General features: G+C 37.9%; 1 protein-coding gene across 9 annotated transcripts in view; it reads right to left on the bottom strand.

Moving 5' to 3' along the window:
* PTPN13 (protein tyrosine phosphatase non-receptor type 13) overlaps positions 1-18,842 on the bottom strand; it is a 221,198-nt gene that overhangs the window by 94,865 nt on the left and 107,491 nt on the right. For all 9 annotated transcript variants that reach the window (XM_040237277.1, XM_040237279.1, XM_040237283.1 and 6 more), the window contains 2 exons: positions 6,817-6,912; positions 5,568-5,661 (listed from right to left, as the gene is read on the bottom strand). In XM_040237277.1, the coding sequence (XP_040093211.1) occupies positions 5,568-5,661; positions 6,817-6,912 (190 nt within the window). The remainder of the gene's footprint in view (positions 1-5,567; positions 5,662-6,816; positions 6,913-18,842) is intronic.

Raw genomic sequence — 18,842 nt, 5'->3', positions numbered from 1 at the left:
CTCCACTTCATCTTCCACTTTCTCTTGGACTCAGACCCATAGTTTGAGTCCTTACCAGTTCACCAAAACCAGTCACAGAAAAGACTGCCTTCAGTGTAAGCAAAGCCAAAGGATAATTCTTAGTTTGCATCTTACTTGACCTCCAAGCACTATATCACATAGTTATTCAGTCATTAAACATCTGAATACTGGGGCTTCCCTGGTGGCTCAGTGGTTAAGAATCCTCCTGGCAATGCAGGAGACATGGGTTCGATTTCTGATGCAGGAAGATCTCACATACTATGGGGCCCCTAATCTCGTGAGCCACAACTACTGAGCCCATGAGCCACAAGTACTGAAACCCAAGCACCCAAGAGCCTGTGCTGTGCAAGAGAAGCCACTGCAATGAGAAGCCTGTGTACCACAACTAGAGAGTAGCCGTCTCCCCTCCAACCACTGCTGCAACTAGAGAAAAGTGTGCACAGCCATGAAGACCCAGCACAGCCAAAAATAAATATTCACTGGTTCCTCCTTACTCTTTTTTTCTGGATCTTCCTTCATTTCTAATCTCTTAATGTTAGACTGAGCACCGAAGAATTGATGTTTTCAAATTGTGTCACTGGAGAAGACTCTTTAGAGTTCCTTGGACAGCAAGGAGATCAAACCAGTCAAACCTAAAGGAAATCAACCCTTCATTGGAAGGACTGATGTTGAAGCTGAAGCTTCAAAACATTGGCCACCTGATCTGAACATTGGAAAAGACCCTGATGCTGGGAAAGAGGGCACAAGGAGAAGGGGGCAACAGAGGATGAGATGGTTGAATGGCATCACTGACTCATGGACATGAATTTGAGCAAACTCTGGGAGGTGGTAAAGAACAGGGAAGCCTGGTGTGCTATAGTCCATGGGGTCACAAAGAATCAGACATAACTTAGCGGCTGAACAACAACAACAACAACGTTAGACTACAACAGTGCTCAGACCTCCCGATTTTTCTAGTCTCCATAAACAGTTCACACTTACTGATCTCATGTAGCCACATGGCCTCAATTACCTTATATTTCCATAACTCCAGGCTCTCCCTTGAATTCTGATTCTACTCACCTGCTTAGGTGAGTGTTCTACTTGCATGTGAACTTGCATCTTTAGCCTAAGATGTCTAAAACCAAACTCTTGATACTTGTTCCTTATGTGCCACCTTCTCTCATTCACTGGTTGCTTACGACACAATCTGGAGTCATTCTTGATTCCTTACAAATCCAACATCTGAATGAGCAGCAAATCCTTAAGGGCATAACGTTGAAGAAATCTATTTCCAACCCTTCTCTATTACTAACAAACTAGTCTGTGCTGTATGCATCTCAAATGGAGCACTGTAATCGCCTCCAAACCGGTCTTGTACTTCTGTAATCTGTTTTTCACAAAATAGATCAGAGTAATCCCATTAAAATGTAAATATGATCATAGCTCTCTATGTCTCAACCATCCAATGGACTCCCATTATACTCAAAATAGTTAATCCTAATCCTAACCCTAACCCTTAGGAGATGCCTCCTCTGACCAGCCTACCTAAGTGAACTAGAGCTTGGACATCATACCCTTGCAGTCTCTGTCTCTTTAGCATGGTTTATTTTTCTTCCAAGTACCATCACATTCTGATGGTGCCTTACTTATTTTTTGTTTTTTTAGTGGTTTACCAGATATCTCTCAGCCCTATAACATCTCTGGAGGGAAGTTTTTGGTCTTGTTCATGATCTCATTTCCCGTACATAGAAGTACCCTCTACAAAGTAGGCATTCAAAAATCACTTATTGAGCCAATGATTGAATATAATTTTATGGCTCGCTCTCACTTAATGGGGGTCAAGGAAAATGATAAAACTTTGAATCTATATATTTTAACCCACACCTGTGATTTTCATCAAACATATTAGCCTTCTTGTTCAAATTCTTTTCTACCAGAGCAACAAACAGATAACAAAAGTGACTGATCATCATTTTGTGTCCCATCACAATATCTGATTGCAGCGTTTGAGAAGCAAAACAAAAACGAACAAAATATAGACAAAACACATGCAAACAAACAAGAAACTCACAAAACCTAGATGATTTAGGAATGAGTAAACAAGTTCTTTCAAGACAAAAAAAGGTTACATCATTAAACAGATAAGCATTGAAGCAGTAGGAATGGCAATATGTAAAACCGTACTTCAAAAGTTAACACAGAAAAAAAATTTAGAGATGCTCCTCGGAAAATAGCTTTGAATGTCTTTTTTTGGTCACTGAAAGACACTTTTGATAGTTCAAAATCCAAAATTACTCAGTCTGATGGATCTGACTCATAACTTCCTGTTAATCTCCTCCCACCCACTATGATACAAATCAATAGCACTGTGTGGATCTGTTTTTCCATTTCATTCTAGATAAAGGAATGGAAATTTTTATAAAGAATCATGCAACATATCTAAACACAGAACTATTTATAGATCTCACAAATACGTGACCTAAAGAACAAACAGAACCTCCTGATTGTGTACTGGCATGTTAAAGATATTATCAGACTTTGTACATATACAGAAAACTCTGCACTTGAATAAGAAATTTAGACAATACCTCAGTTAATGTGTTTTTCCTTCGACAGGAAGAGATGGGGTAGTCTAAAAGAAGTAGACTTTAGCATCTTACATTAAATGTAACAAATACACAAATCTGGAATCAAGATGGTTGGGAGCAATATCAACAACAAGATGGTATCACTCCAATGGCAGAAAGCGAAGAGGAACTAAAGAGCCTCTTGATGAGGGTGAAAGAGGAGAGTGAAAAAGTTGACTTAAAATTCAACATTCAAAAACTAAGATCATGGCATCCTATCCCATTACTTCATGGCAAATAGAGAGGGGAAAAGTGGAACAGTGACAGATTTTATTTTCTTGGGCTCCAAAATCACTGTGGATGGTGACTCTAGCCATCAAATTAAAAGACACTTGCTCCTTGGAAGAAAAGCTATGACAAACCTAGACAGCATATTAAAAAGCAGAGACATCACTTTGCCAACAAAGTCAAAGCTATGGTTTTTCCAGTAGTCATGTGAGAGTTGGATCATAAAGAAGGCTGAGTGCCAAAAAAACTGATGCTTTTGAACCGTGGTACTACAGGAGACTCTTGAGAGTCCCTTGGACTTCAAGGAGATCAAACCATTCAATCCTAAAGGAAATCAACCCTGAATATTCACTGGAAGCTGCATGCTCCAATACTTTGGCCACCTGATGTGAAGAGCCAACTCAGTGGAAAAGACCCTGATGCTGAGAAAGATTGAGGGCAGGAGGAGAAGGGGGAAGCTGGGGATGAGATGGCTGGATGGCATCACCGACTGTATGGACATGAGATCGAGTGAACTCTGGGAGACAGTGAAGGACAAGGAAGCCTGGTGTGCAGAAGTCCATGGGGTTTCAAAGAGTTGGACACAAGTTGGGACTAAACAACAGTAAAAGTCAACTTCTCTTTGAAAGAAATATTTTTGTTTCACCTATATCTAATGCAGATGCTATAAACATCAAGTTGTGTTTTTTACCATCTTAAAGTGTGAAATAAAAGCAGCTTATCACTAAATTATGATCTGATGAGCTAACACTTTAATGTTATTGTTTCCTAAAAAAAAACTGGAAACAATCAAAACTAAGATTCTCTTATAATCCCCATGCTTTTGAGTTACCTTATCAAGAAAACTGAAGTAAGTCTCACAAAATGATTTAACTTTGTTTGGAGGAATATGTTTTCTAAATAACTAGCAAACTGACTATAAAATCAATCAATTTTAACATATAATTCCAAGAATTCTTCCATTGTTCTCTATTCCTTCTTTTGATTAAGCTAAAAAGGCATCATATTAACTATAAACTTTCTCTAAATTACATATATAGACAGGAGTGACTTCCTCAATTCAACACAGACCTTAGTGCAATTCGACATTTGCTTCTTATTGCTGGTCATCTCCAAACAGTTTTGCTTCTTTAATAAAACTATCTGCTATCAAGCATAGATCTATCTTTGTCTCTAATCTCTCTGGTCAAAATTACCAAAATACGGTCATTGCAATTATTATTCCCACAATGGAGTTATAGTAATATACAATGCTATTATGTGAAGATTATATCATTTTAGGCAAATGAATACTGATTAGAACTTTCCTCATAGAAAGTATCACAGACATTTTAAAAAGGAACATGGAAAAAGACATAAATTTTATAAAAACTGGAATATTACAGAATAATTTTAGTGCAATGTATGTAATTACTTGGAGTGTTAACCCTGGATGAACTGTCTGCTTTAATCACATGGGTAGGATTACCTGGACTATTAATAGTTTATGGGTATGAAACATTGGCCTGCCAGAATTAATCAGCTAAGGGGCAGGTTTTTGTTAATTTCCAAATGATCCTTTTGTATATAATGGTACCTAAATCAAATGAACTGAGGTATCAAATTTAAAAGTATTACTATAGTTTGGTAGTAAATTCTGAAGCAACTTCTGATTCTCTAATATTACACTATGAATTTCAAATTAATGCTTAACTTTAACAATATGCTTCTGTTCATGTAAGGGATCTGTGCACACATGAAGAAGACACACATTAATATATTCAGTACTGAGTTGACACATTTCCCTTCAAACAAAGTAAATCAACCCATAGTTATAATACCACAATCTTAACCCTAGCACAAGAATAACTGCCATCTTATAAGTATGCTGAGTGTTTCAGTATGAAAATGAACTCTAAACAGTCCAAACTGGGCTTAAAAAAAAAGTTTAAGTGTAAGATGCTGCTGCTGCTGCTAAGTCGCTTCAGTCGTGTCTGCCTCTGTGCGACCCCACAGACGGCAGCCCATGAGGCTCCCCCGTCCCTGGGATTCTCCGGGCAAGAATACTGGAGTGGGCTGCCATTTCCCTCTCCAATGCATGAAAGTGAAAAGTGAAAATGAAGTCACTCAGTCGTGTCCGACTCCCAGCGACCCCATGGACTGCAGCCCACCAGGCTCCTCCATCCATGGGATTTTCCAGGCAAGAGTACTGGAGTGGGGAGCCATTGCCTTCTTTTAATCCAGGAAGATGTAGTGAAAACTTAACTTTTTATATACTAGATTTCACATAATAGGTTACTTAGTAGTAATCTACTAATTATTCATTCAACAAATAGTACTGAAAGCTTACTTGTTGAGCCCATGTAATCTTTTGAAAAAAGCATTATTTTCTTAGAAATCAAAGTTTATCTCTTCTCATAGATGTTTAATGCTATACCTTTAGAACTTCCTTACTGTTAATTATTTTATATTCATATTGACAATTAGAAAAAATCAAGCATAAATGAAAATAATCAGGGCCAATTCTAATTTTAAAAGATTCCAATAACTCAAACAGCTGTAATATCTTTCACATAATTGAATTTGCAAGAACTTAAAGAGGAGGGAAGAAAAGGAAAATGGAGAAAACAGAGGGAAGAGAATAATTAAAAAAATAATTCTCCTTGATTCTAATGAAGAAAAAAACCACAAACAACTGGAAATATATTACCATTTTTTCATATTGCATACCTTGCTCTCTGTGGCTGGCCTTGACCTGGGGTTTCATCTACGCCTGGGAGACCACTGTTGGATTCAAATCTCTTTGAAGTTTCACTTTTTCTCACTAATTGTGAATGAAAAGGAACAGCACAAGTCATAAAAATATGAAATAATCTTATTTAAAACAGAAGCACTCGGAAGACACATAAGGTAATTTTCACAAATCATATTCATATAATCAAATTAACGATATAATGTCATTAAACTCTTTAGTGGCAGTCATTTTATTTTTGAAAACAATGAATTATGTCCTCTCATATGAAAATGACTACACTGCTGTTGGATGAAACTGCTATTAAGTTCCTATGGTGGTTTTAGTTACTAAATCATGTCTGACTCTTGCCAGGCTCTTCTGTCCAAGGGATTCTCCAGGCAAGAATACTGGAGTGGGTTGCCATTTCCTTCTCCGGGGTATCTTCCTGATCCAGGAATTGAATCCAGGTCTCCTGCACTGCAGGCCAGTTCTTTACTAACTGAGCTATGAGGGAAGCCCTTAAGTACCTATAACAGTGTTAAAATGAGTAATTGGAAGCTTTTTGTAATTTAAAATTTTTATATAGAATTATTCTCTTCACCCCTTATATCTCAACACTACTGAAAGAGAACGAAAATCATAGCTTCTTTTTTAAATGTTTTTTTTTAATTGTGGTAAAAGTCACATAATATAAAACGTACTATTTTTAACCATATTTAACTGTACAGTTCAGTGGCACGAAGTACATTCACACTGTTTTGCAACACTCACCATCATACATCTCCCAAATTTTTCACCTTCCTAAACTGAAACTCTGTCCCCATCAAACACTGACTCCCCATTCCCCGCCCCGGCATCTACGAAAGAACTTTCTGACAGTATTAATTTGACTATTCTAGGTATTTGGTATACTACTACTAAGTTGCTTCAGTCATGTCCGACTGTGTGAGACCCCATAGACGGCAGCCCACCAGGCTCCTGTCCCTGGGATTCTCTAGGCAAGAACACTGGAGTGGGTTGCCATTTCCTTCTCCAGTGCATGAAAGTGAAAAGTGAAAGTGAAGTCACTCAGTAGCGTCTGACTCTTTGAGACCCCATGGACTGTAGCCCACCAGGCTCCGCCGTCCATGGGATTTCCTAGGCAAGAGTACTGGAGTGGGGTGCCATTGGTATCTGGTATAAGTGGAATCAAACAGCACAATCATGGTTTTTTATGAATCTTTTGCTTGTTCAGATGCTTCTTACCTTGCCTGAAATCCGATTCAGAGGAGATAATAGATGGACTTTCACTGGACGTACTAAAGAGATCACTGTGGTAAGTTTTGTATCTTTGAACTGGTTCTGAAAGGATTAAAAGAAAAACATTAGAAAGCAATCTCATTAGCTGTTCCACAATCATATAAAGCACTACATTTATTCTTGTGAGACCAGAACATCTATTGCTTTAAATTTACTAATCACTGGATGGTCCTTTAAAAATGTGATGACAATTTTGAGGTGGTTTGGCATCCTGGTTAGGGGCCTGGACTCTGAAGCCATATTGCCTGGTTTTGAATCTCAGGTCTACTACTCACCAAGTGCACGATTTTGGGATGGTATTTAACTTTCCTGTGACTCTTCTTCAATTGAAAAGAGGGTATAAGGGAAATACGCATCTCCTAAGGTTATTGTAGCATTAACTGAACTCATATGCAAAGCTCTTAGAACAGAGCAGATGCTATATAAACATCATTCTCTGTTTCAGGTGCTATTAGGGATAGAAAAATCCAGAGACTCAGCTCAAAGCTCAAATAATTTAAAATGCAGAAGTACAACACTGCTATATTTAAAATGGATAACCAACAAGGATGTACTGTGTAGCACAAGGAACTCTGCTCAATGCTATGTGGTAGCCTGGATGGGAGGAGACTGGGGGAGAATGGATACATACAAATGTATGGCTGAGTCCCTTTGCTGTCCACCTGAAACTACCACAACATTGTTAATCACCATTGTTAATTGGCTATACACCAATACAATATAAAGTTTTTTTAAAAAAAATGTAAAAATACAAAATACTCAAGATGGGACATTTAGTTCCACCAGAATGAGATGAGTAAGCACTGGGAGTGGGTGGGGGTCTGTGCAGGGTTGTGCAGTGTGTGTTCTGTATGAGGGAGGAAGAACTCCACTGAAATGTAAATTCTACCTTCTCAATGTTTCTGCCTCAGCCCCTCATCTTCACACTTCTGTGATCACTACCATAGATGATAAGTCTATGATAAGTCTCATGTCTGGACTACTTTTAACTGTCCTAGATTTCCCCTTTCTGCAGTCTTGCTTGTCTCATATTATAACGCACATTACAGAGAGTGAACTTTCCAGGAACGAAAATCTGAGCACATTGCTGTATTTCTTAAACTTCTTCAAACTAGAGTTTTAAAGATATAGTTTAACGTCTCCTTAGTATTCAAAGCCTTTCATAAGTTGATCCACGACTTCATTTACAGCAGTAGCTCTACATGCTGTGAAGACATAGGTTCTGACTTGTTAGAATCATGAAAAACATGGACCTCTCTCCTCCCACAGCCCTAAGACCCACGGGCACACAAACATTGACAGAGAACTTGAAAAACTCAATCTAGGTAGAACCCTTGTTTCAGGGCATCATCACCACCCAGTTCTCCAAATTTTCCACTCTTGCTACTGAATTTACAAATAACCAAAAGCATATAAACTTTGAAATTCCTTCCTCAGATACTCTTCTGCTAGAATGCTGTCCCTCCTCTTTTCTTTTGAATCCTTTTTCTTTTTCCTTTAAGAGAAGACTTAAAGGAAAAAAACCTTTCCTGTTCACAAAAGCTTTCATGACCACCTAAAGACTGGGTCATACACCGTTTCCAATACTTTTACATTGCTTTATGCTTACGTAACTGTGACTCTTCACTGCTTTATAGTTCTTTCCCCACCTGTTTGTTTTCCTCTACCTAAATCACAAACCTAGGCAAAAAAGGACTGTATCTTTTTCAGATGTACCTTTATTATCAAGCAAGTGTCTGATGCATAGCAAACACAAAATAAATATTTTCTGAGTGGATATGAATAAATGAATGAACAGAGGAATGTAAGTGATACACAAAGGGCACTGATGATCTTTAAAGAGGACTATTTCCATTGCACAGACAGGTGAGAGGCCAAATCAGGCTGGAAGACAGGAAATTGAGAAAATGAGTAACACTATTCTTTAAAGAAGTTTGAAGGTTTGAGAAAGGAAAAAGATTTAAACAAAAACAAACTAAGTGAGACTATATGAGTTATTAGGGTCTTTTTGGCAGAGAGAAATGTTTGAGAATGTTTTTAAGCAGTGGATAATAAGAGTGTAGATTGGAGGAGATTGCAAATGATGGTGGGGAATACAGATGGAAAAATGTGAGGGAAAAACAGGAGATGGGAAAAGACCCAACATATATAAGATGGCTAATGTAGGAGGAAGAACCTTTCCTTCTTAAGAGAAAGGAAACAAAGAAAGGAGTGAAAAACCAGAGGGAATCCTAAGAAACCTGTACTAGAAATATGCCTCACCCCTGGCAAGGAAAGTAAACCATTTCCCGAGAAGACTAAAGAAATTCTGCTGTGAAGAGTGTGATAAGAGTCAGCAAATACACGTGAAAGCTTTTATGTAGCAATGAGAGTTTAGATGAGGCTAGAATGCATGAATTTTACTGAAGCCAATCAGAATGGTTGTGTGGCTTTTTCTAGGCACTAGAGAAAGCAGAAAAATGGGGAATACCCGAAGAGTGGTATGGGATGCAAGGTAACAGATGATCAAAGGAAGTGAGGGCTTCTTTTTCACTAGTTTGTAAACTTGAGGGCAGGTATTTCACAAAATGAATTAGTCCCTTGTGCTAGAAGGTATTTTAAGAGAGCTTATTAAAAAGAAAACGAAAAAAAAAATAAAAAGAGAAGAATGAATGAAATAATTAAATGGCACCACAGAAACCAGGCTTGTAGAATCAGGATGGAAATGATGGGCTGGAAAAAATGGGAGGTCATGCTGAGACAAAGGGTAGACGTCATGCCAGGAGGAGTAGGAGGATAAATGGCGATGGATTCGACGGAGAGGATATTGTGTATTGTTTTTATAACAATGTTTACCTGGAGAAGCAGGCATAATATACATGACTCCTGCTTTGTCCAGCTTTGTATACAGTGAATGTAAGTGTCAAATAAAACTATAATTAAGAGCTTTGGAATTGAAAATACAAATATTGACCAGCATTTAAAAAAAAAAAAAAAAGGATTCCATGCTACCACAGGAAGTTAAAATAAAAAACAAAACAAAACAAATTCCTCTGGTATAAGAGGAACATGATTTGACAGGATTATAGAAGATGTCAAACAATAGCTTTATCTAATACTACTTAAATTTAATGAACATAGTTAAATGATTATGTTAAGAAGAATGCTATTTTCAAGGAGCACCAAAGAACTTTTTCTTTTGTTGTACAGAACTTCCATGGAAAAGTTTTGAGGGATTTTCCCAAGATAACTTGACCAAATGCCAAACCTGGCATTGTAACCTATAGGACGGTACAACCAACAAGGCCAAAGAGAAGACCCACATGGATGGAGGCAATATAGTTTTACCTCACAAAGAAAAGTTGAAAGTTGCAATAAACCTATTCAGCAGACAGAGTAGAGAACCTCAGTCATCTACGCCCTGCAACAACAATTTCATGAATTTACTGTTTCATAACTATTTCTGCAAAGTGGCTATACGAGAGTAAATTTTAGTTTCAATTTCTATTCTTTGGTGGTGCTTTATAATTGTTCTTGCATTATTTCACAGGTCCATATTCCTTGTTTTCAGCTTGCCTATATTTTGGTTCCTTTTTCCTCCTTGTTTCCTTTATTGACAACACTAGTAAACTTTTTTCAACCCTTGGATTCCTCTGTAAGACAAATTAATGTAACTTTGACAAATCCTCTTAAAAATATAACAATAAATCATCTTCCCTAGATGAACTGTTGTCTTTAAATGTTCTCAGTACCACAGTGGGGGGAGGAAGGACATTGGCTCACAATAGTTTACCACTTCAGAGTAACTGGGCACAAGCACCCCAGAAACATGAACTGGGTGACTAGCGTGGCAGGACAATCGAGGGTAGGAAGACCTTTTTATCCCTCTTCTAAATGAGGAGGGATGTGATGACCTAGAGGGGTGGGATGGTGGGAAAGGAAAGAGGCTCAAGAGAGAGGGCATACATATATAATCATGACTGACTTGCACTGTTGTATGGCAGAAATCAACAACACTGTAAAGCAAATTTCCTCCAATTAAAACGAACATTAAACTCAGATTAAAAAACAAAACAAAACAGGAGTGGTATATCTATGTTAACTAAGTGGTAGGGATCTTTTGTGAGCTTCTTGTATTCTGGAATGTACCTTTCAAAAAAAAATGTTGTTAGCCATGTTCCTTTCATGCAATGGCACGGCAGATCTAACGATATTAAAGTTCCCAGGGCAACAGTTATTACTCAGTCATGCTTATAAGAAGGCTTTAATCAGGTTTCAGTTTTCAGTCAAAATTTACTACTCAGTTGTGCTTATGAGAAAGGTTAGCCTTCTAAGCTTTCCATTTCTGAATAGTAAATGTAACAGTTTCATGAATTCTTAATAAATTACATTTCCTTTACCAAGATCATCTGCATTGGTGCATATGGAGTGGCATATTTTCCAGATCATCTGGAAAGAAACACTTCTTGACTTTCTGATGACCTACACAAAAGGCACCCAGCAGACACTAACTCTGGGCTTCGTGGCTCAGATGGTAAAGACTCTGCCTGCAGTGCAGCACAGTGTGGCTTCACTTCAGTCCCAGGTCAGGAAGATCCTCTGGAGCAGGGAATAGCTACCCGCTCCAGTAATCTTGCCTGGAGAATTCTATGGACAGAGGAACCTGGCAGGCTATAGTTGATGGGGTCACAAAGAGTCAGACACGACTGAGCGACTAACATTAAAAGATAACAACTAGACAGATACAGGCTTTATTTCTCTGATCTAGTCAACAAAAGAAGGGTAATCTCTAATTTTCCACAAGATCCTAACTTTATTAATAACTTCTTTTTGGAGGAACCCAACAACACAGATATGTTTTCTGTCTACACTTAAACGTATGAGTGAGTGAGTGAGTGAAGTCGCTCAGTCGTGTCCGACTCTTTGCGACCCCGTGCACTGTAGCCCACCAGGCTCCTCTGTCCATGGGATTCTCCAGGCAAGAATACTGGAGTGGGTTGCCATTTCCTTCTCCAGGGGAATCTTCCCAACCCAGGGATCGAACCCGGGTCTCCCGCATTGCAGGCAGACGCTTTGACCTCTGAGCTAATAATATTAGCATTTAGGTTTGGTCCAGGTCCTAGGAATGTGGTATTAACCAAGTGATTATAAAAAAAACAAGCACAACTTTTTATTATGAAGACTTAACAGACATGAAGACAAAGAGTATACAATAAGTCCTCATATGTACTCATCTCCCAGCATCAACAAAATCTAACTGTTATTTTAATTAGAAAGTTTTAGACTTTTAAAAAAAAACAAGAGATGCTCCTAAGTATTCATAGACCATTACAAAGTTTTCTGAATGCCAAAGTTGTTAAGTCATGTGCAATGAACCTGTTAAGAATATTCAAATACCCATTTTATAAAATATACATGTAGTTACTTTCACAGCAGTGCTAAAACTGTAAGCAAAATTTTAAGCTGTCACCATTACAATTGGAGAACTGAATTATTTGACTTGTAGGGTAAAATTAGATTCAGTATCTAATTTTTGGTTTGCAAACTTCTCAGCTAGTAAAATATTTAAATGAAATCTACATTGTAGAAATCCATATACTAGAATTCCTTTAGGATTATGATTATTCCTCACTTCACTATGTGATTTCCGTCTCTGACTTCCTACAAGGATAGTTTTTAGACATGGAATTTGAAGTTGGAATTAAGAATCTTAATGTAGAAAAAATAATGACTGCAAAAGAAAAAAATGGGGAGAATAAAATTAGCCTGGATACATGTCACCAAAAAAGCAGCACCAAATTCAGTGTGTGCGTGTATGTGTGTGTAATGTGGATACATAAAGACAGCGGAATAAAGTGTCTCCTGAAAGCAATCTGTTGAATAGCGGTGAGAGGATGAGAAAAATAGGGACTGCAGAAGAATGGCTTAAAGAATTAATGAGGAGAACAGACGTGGATGTGGGGGTAGGAAAGGGAGGGTGGGATGAATTGGGAGGTTAGCACTGACATATATATATAATACTACGTGTAAAACAGACAGCTAGTGGGAGCCTGCTATAAAGCACAGGACGGTCAACTGGGTGCTCTGTGATTACCTAGAGGGGTGGGATGGAGGTGGGAGGAACATCCAAGAGGGAGGGAACATATGTATACATATGGCTGATTTACTTCATTGTCCAGCAGAAACGAACTCAATATTGTAAAGCAATCATATTTTAATAATAAAAAATCTGGATAAAGTCTAGTTATAGAGATTCTGTAATCATACATTCTCTGACAATATCTTTTAATTTCTAGTATCAATTTACCATAATTAAGAGTATACCATCTTTATGCCAGATGACAATGTATAAAAATCCGACAAGTATTTTACTATCTAATCTGGATTCTCTAAATGCCAACTGTAATAGAGCACTGACTCCACTTTTACATAGCAACGTTAAAAGGCAGTTTTTCAATAGGTTAGTATTCTATCATAAATCCTTGACAATTAAGAGCCACAATTTCCACCAACACTTAACACACTTAACACTTTAAACATACAAAGTTGTGGCACAGAATTATGAAGACTTGCATGATATACAGCGCTTATGTAAAGCTGTTTTAGATGAAACGCTAGAATCTACAATCTTCACGTCAAAATGAACCTAAGCCAGAACAAAGTGTAATCGAAAAGCACCATTTACAAGTGACACGTATTCAAGCTCAGACAAGCAACATGAAGAAACTGAGACTAGGGCAATTGCAACATCAGGAATTAAATAAGCACTTTTAACCTGTCATTTCTTTATCTCCGTTAATACATGACCCAAATTACAGAAAAAATTTCAAATAGAAATGCACTAAGACGGCTGGTTTTGTTGCTAGAATTGTTGGGGAGAAAAAGAAAATTAAACCCCTGCATTTTTGTAGCTATGGTTCCTAACAAATAAAATATTTCAATATTCAAATAAGCAGACAAACGAAAGTAAGAACACTTACTTTTGGGTGTAAGTGTATTCATATGCCAAGTGTTTTTCTCTATGCTTTCTTTTTAGAGGGTTAACTTCTGGAGGTTAGAGACTGTACCTTCCTTATGATCAATAGAGTCCAGTGTATTCTATATTACATCACACTGCATGATACAAGAAGATAACATATCCTAAAATTCTTTGAGAGCCAGAAATGATCAACAAATTTTTAACAAGGAGGAATGGAGCTCATGTAAGTATCAATATATATATATAAACAAGGAAGGTAAGAGAGGAATATTCTGTGAAATATAAATGACTTTATAGATGGAACATCTGTGCAGAGTAGGATTACTACAAGAGTGAACAGTTCCTCTACAAGGGTTTTGTATAACATCGCAGCCACAAATCTAGGCCAGCTATACCACTCTTCTAGCATCCTTTGTTGTCATGACTTCAACTGCCTCCTCTAAAGCTTTCAAACAGTACAGAGCTCTAAAGAAAAGTGACTGCATTTGCTGTTGATTGGTCAGGCTGTGACTGACAAGTATGTGATTTTCTCTTAGAGCTGGACAAAACAGGAGACGAAAGTGAGATTTCTCCTCACTATATAGTATAATTCAGAGAATATTATTGTATTCTGTATCTGAAATAGCACCACTGAATACACTAAATATTTAGTGGTAAGAGCCATGTTGCAATGTTCAGCTTAGATTAACTGAGTATCTATTTTATGTCAGGCAGAGGGGTGGACACTAAGGATATAGCCATGAATTAGACCAGGGCAAAATTCCGGTGTCTACAAGAGGAGAAACAAGCTCCTCAAAACAAATAATTTCAGTGAAAAATACAGGCCATCATCCTGAAGTGTGAAGAGGAGAGAAAGTTTAAAGTCTTAAGGCAGAAAGCTGCATTAATAAAATCATAATAGAGAATGGCACGTATTAGGGGAGGAAGTGGGGGAAGCGGGGAGAGAGAACACGTACATTGCTGGGGTGACTTGTGAGATGGGAAATGCAAAAGGGTAAGACTGGAGAGAAATGATAATGGAGATAATGGAAAGCCTTAAATGCCATAATCTAAGGAGCTGGAATTTTATCCTGCTCAACTGATGAAAAGTTATTAACTGACTGCAGGCAGAGAAGAAATGTATTCAAATCTGCACCGCAGGGAAATGGAGGACAAATTATAGCTAAGAGATCAATTTAGAAAGCTAGTTCTACAGTCCATGGACAATAAAAGGAACTGAGAGACTGGGATGAAATGAAGAAATATTTCGGAGGTTATAACTGCTGGGGGACTTTCTTGGTAGTAGTGGTTAAGACTTCATGCTTCCAATGCAAGGAGTGCAGGTTTAATTCTTGGTCAGGGTACTAAGATTTACCACATGCTATGTGACCAAAAATAACAACAACAAAGAAAAAATAAAAACCCTGCATTTGGGACTTTCCTAGTGGTCCAGTGGTTAAGATTCTGAGCCCACAGATCTGTGGTTGGGGAACTAAGACCTCGCATGACACATGGTGTGGCCAAAAAACCCCCAAACTGTTGGGTCTTAAAACTTGTGTTGATACTCATTACCAGTAAGCTCTATTTTAAATCTCCCTTAACACATATTAGTCCATGCTTTTCAGAAGGTTTCTATATCAAAGCCAAACTGGGTCTATGTTAACTATGTATGAATTAGATTTAAATTAGGTCTCTAATTTCTGATAAGGTAGCCATGGATTTCTGTGGACTCCAAAATCAGTATTATATTACTATGAATATAAACACTGGAACATTTGTTTTGGTTTCATTTTTAACTTTCCTTAGTGTTCAAAAATGCAGTTTCATTTTTCCACTTGGATAAATCAAAAAAAGCAAATGTCTATTCTCTGTTGTTGTTAAGCTAAAGAATAACTTACTGTGTCTCTCTTCTCAAATGCTTCTCAAGCCAATCTTTCCTCCATTGAACACTGGTATTTTTTACTGGACTAGTTCTATATGAGAACGGTTTGAAGCTGCCCTATGTTGCTACGTAAATATTCAGTTCCGTAGTTGCATTAGCTAGAAAGCACGTGCTCAACAGTCACCTGTGACCTGTAACCTTCAGTCCAGTCTACTTAGCTGGAATTTGTAGATGTAGTACTTCTCCACGAAAGAAGTTCTACTGGACAATACTGGCCTAAAATATAAATCTCGGGACTTCCCTGCAGTCCAGGGTTTAAGACTTTGTACTTCCAGTGAAGGAATGGCAAACTTGATCCTTGGTTGGGGAACTAATTAATATCCCACATGCTGTGGGGTGAAGTCATAAATAAATAAGTAAAATAAAAATTTCATCAGCTGTGGAAACACAGTGGGCACTTGATTCTTTCTGGCTAAGTCGCTGAATCCATTTATACTAGTGTGTTCTTCAGAGATACTAAACGTATTTGTATCTCAGTGTAATTAATCAGTCATTAATACTTAAATACATGTGACATTTGACTAACATCATACAAAATCCCTGTTTATTCATAGTTACTTCTATGGAAACTGATTATTTAAATTATTTAAGTTCGGGGAGTAATCCAAATAACAATCTTTATTTTTTTGGAGGGGAGGGGTGCTATCCAGAAGGAAATATAGTGAAGGAAATAAAAAACAGAGTAGCTCATCTTTACTAGTTCCAGCCCTTAGAAAAGAAAGACAAAAATTTTAAAAATTGAAATTGAAATCGTTTCTCTCCATGAAATGTCACTGTACTTAGTCACTCAGTTGTGTCTGACTCTGTGACCCCATGGACTGCAGCCCGCCAGGCTCTTCTGTCCATGGGGATTCTCCAGGCCAAGAATACTGGAGTGGATTGCCATGCCTTCCTCTAGGAGATCTTCCCAAGCCAGGGATCAAACCCAGGTCTCCTGCATTGCAGGTGGATTCTTTACCATCTGAGCCACCAGGGAAGCCTATAAAGTGTCACTGGTAGCATCCAATATGATGAACTATAACATTTATGAATCCACCCTCTTGCTTTTCTGAAACGTAACTATAAAAATACATGCGCTTTCAAGTTCAATGGAATGAACATGAATGGAAAGGAAGTATCACGATGCCGCAATGAGAACAGCCTCACATACTTGAGTGTTTACATACTCTAGTTGCACAAGAGAGTTTAAGCTACATTCACAGAAGAGCAAAACTAGGCTAGACCAGAAGACACAGCATTGAAAGAAAGGAGATGGCACTTAACTTAGACATGACGTACAATGGGCTGACTTTAAACTCCTTAAATAAGTCCTACTGAACCACAGTCACTTTTATAGAATTCAATTATATCTGTTGTTTACGCTCTCCCTTCTAGTATTACACAGAATGCAGGGGAGTTTTGACTGTTGTAAGCAAAATGCTATTCACGGTCCCCACCCAGGGTGTGGAGTGCTGTTCATACTATACTCACAGTACCGGTTCCAAGTCAGTCTCTCATAATCAGGAATGTGCTGCCAACCCACAGAGCGATGGACGGGGAGTGTGTGGTAATTACCCCACAAACAACACAGGGACAGAAACTCTCATTAGAAAGCAGACGATTTCTCAGCTCTTGAGACGGAGCAGAGAGAGGTGGAAAAGAAAAGCCTGGAAATGAAGAAGGAAAAGAGCAGAATAGGACCGTCCTATGCTAAGGTGGAAAGAGTGAAATGAAAAGAGTAAAGCAAAAAAAAAAAAGGGGGGGGGAATGACATCAAATTTTAAAACTAGTTTCTATGCGAGAAAGCTGTTATGTTCTTTCCTGCCTCTCCTCTACTGCTTCATGAATGTTGTTGTTCAATTGCTGTTGTGTCCAACTCTTTGCGACCCCAGGTAATGCAGTATGCCAGGCTTCCCTGTCCTTCACCATCTCCTGCAGGGCCACCCAAGACAGATGGGTCATGGTGGAGAGTTCTGGCAAAACATGGTCCACTGGAGAAGAGAACGGCAAACACTTCAGTATTCTTGCCTTGAGAACCCCATGAACAGTATGCAAAGGCTTTAAGAATGTAGAAAATGATTAATAATCTTAGTAATAATCTTTTACTTATAATTTTTAAATTTCAACTACAATTTCTTCCTTGGAATCTTTTTTGTTCTTAACTTTATTTTGTTCCCAAAGAAATCAGAGCACTTAATAATAACCATTGCTTTTTGATAGCTTACTCTCTTATGTCATCAGGAACTGGTAACCATTTTACAGATCCTCCAATAATAGAAGCCCATCAAAACACTACCCCAAAAAGGAAAATAAAATCCCTCTGTCTGCTACATGGTTAAATGGAGCTTCATCTCAACCCCTCACCCAGGATGGTTTATTGAAGGAAGACCCAAACGAGCCTTTATTTCATAATAAAATACTTTTATTATATTAAAAATTATATAATGTTATTAAGAAGAGACCTAAGGGGTCTGATGAAGCCTGAAAATGAGATGTTTAAAATGGTATCCAAGTTCCTTCCAGCACTACCCCATGATTTTCAAGTCTGGTCTCCCTTGTGCTAGTTGGCTGGTTAGTTTTGTCAGCTGAGGAGATGCTGTGGAAATGATTCAGGTACAGGTTCCTTTCAAGAGGATGGGGCCTGGGCTAAAGGAAATAGCTATGCATTTGAGGTGGAAGGAGACAACAGTCCTTTCCATCAGTTCATGAATGTTCATGTGCCCCAGAGAATGAACTGAAATTTAGCAGCTTCTTTTCTTCTGATTGTATATTATCCCACTGGACACTGTAATACATCTTTTTTAAAAATTAGGAGGTAACATGTAGTGGGAAATCCTTAGACTGGAATGCCAAATCTGTGATGGAAATTTACCATCTCCCATAATGCTGGAAACTTTATCACTAACCAGTTATGTGATTCTGGGTATGCTATTAAATCTTCACATGCCCAAGCACATGCGCTCTAAAACCTCTTCTAATTCTAAAATTACTGATCCTCAGTGACAACTTTCAATTGTAAAGATCACAAAAACTGTACAGAGTATTATAACTTTTATTTTTATTTATTTTTTTATAAGTTTTAAATGCTTTAAAATAGGAATGTTTCAAGAGAAA

Source organism: Oryx dammah, unplaced genomic scaffold (assembly GCF_014754425.2).
Source record: "Oryx dammah isolate SB20612 unplaced genomic scaffold, SCBI_Odam_1.1 HiC_scaffold_3, whole genome shotgun sequence".
NCBI lineage: Eukaryota > Metazoa > Chordata > Mammalia > Artiodactyla > Bovidae > Oryx > Oryx dammah.
The sequence above is the reverse complement of the archived record's forward strand: the minus strand, read 5'-3'. Positions and strand labels throughout refer to the sequence as shown.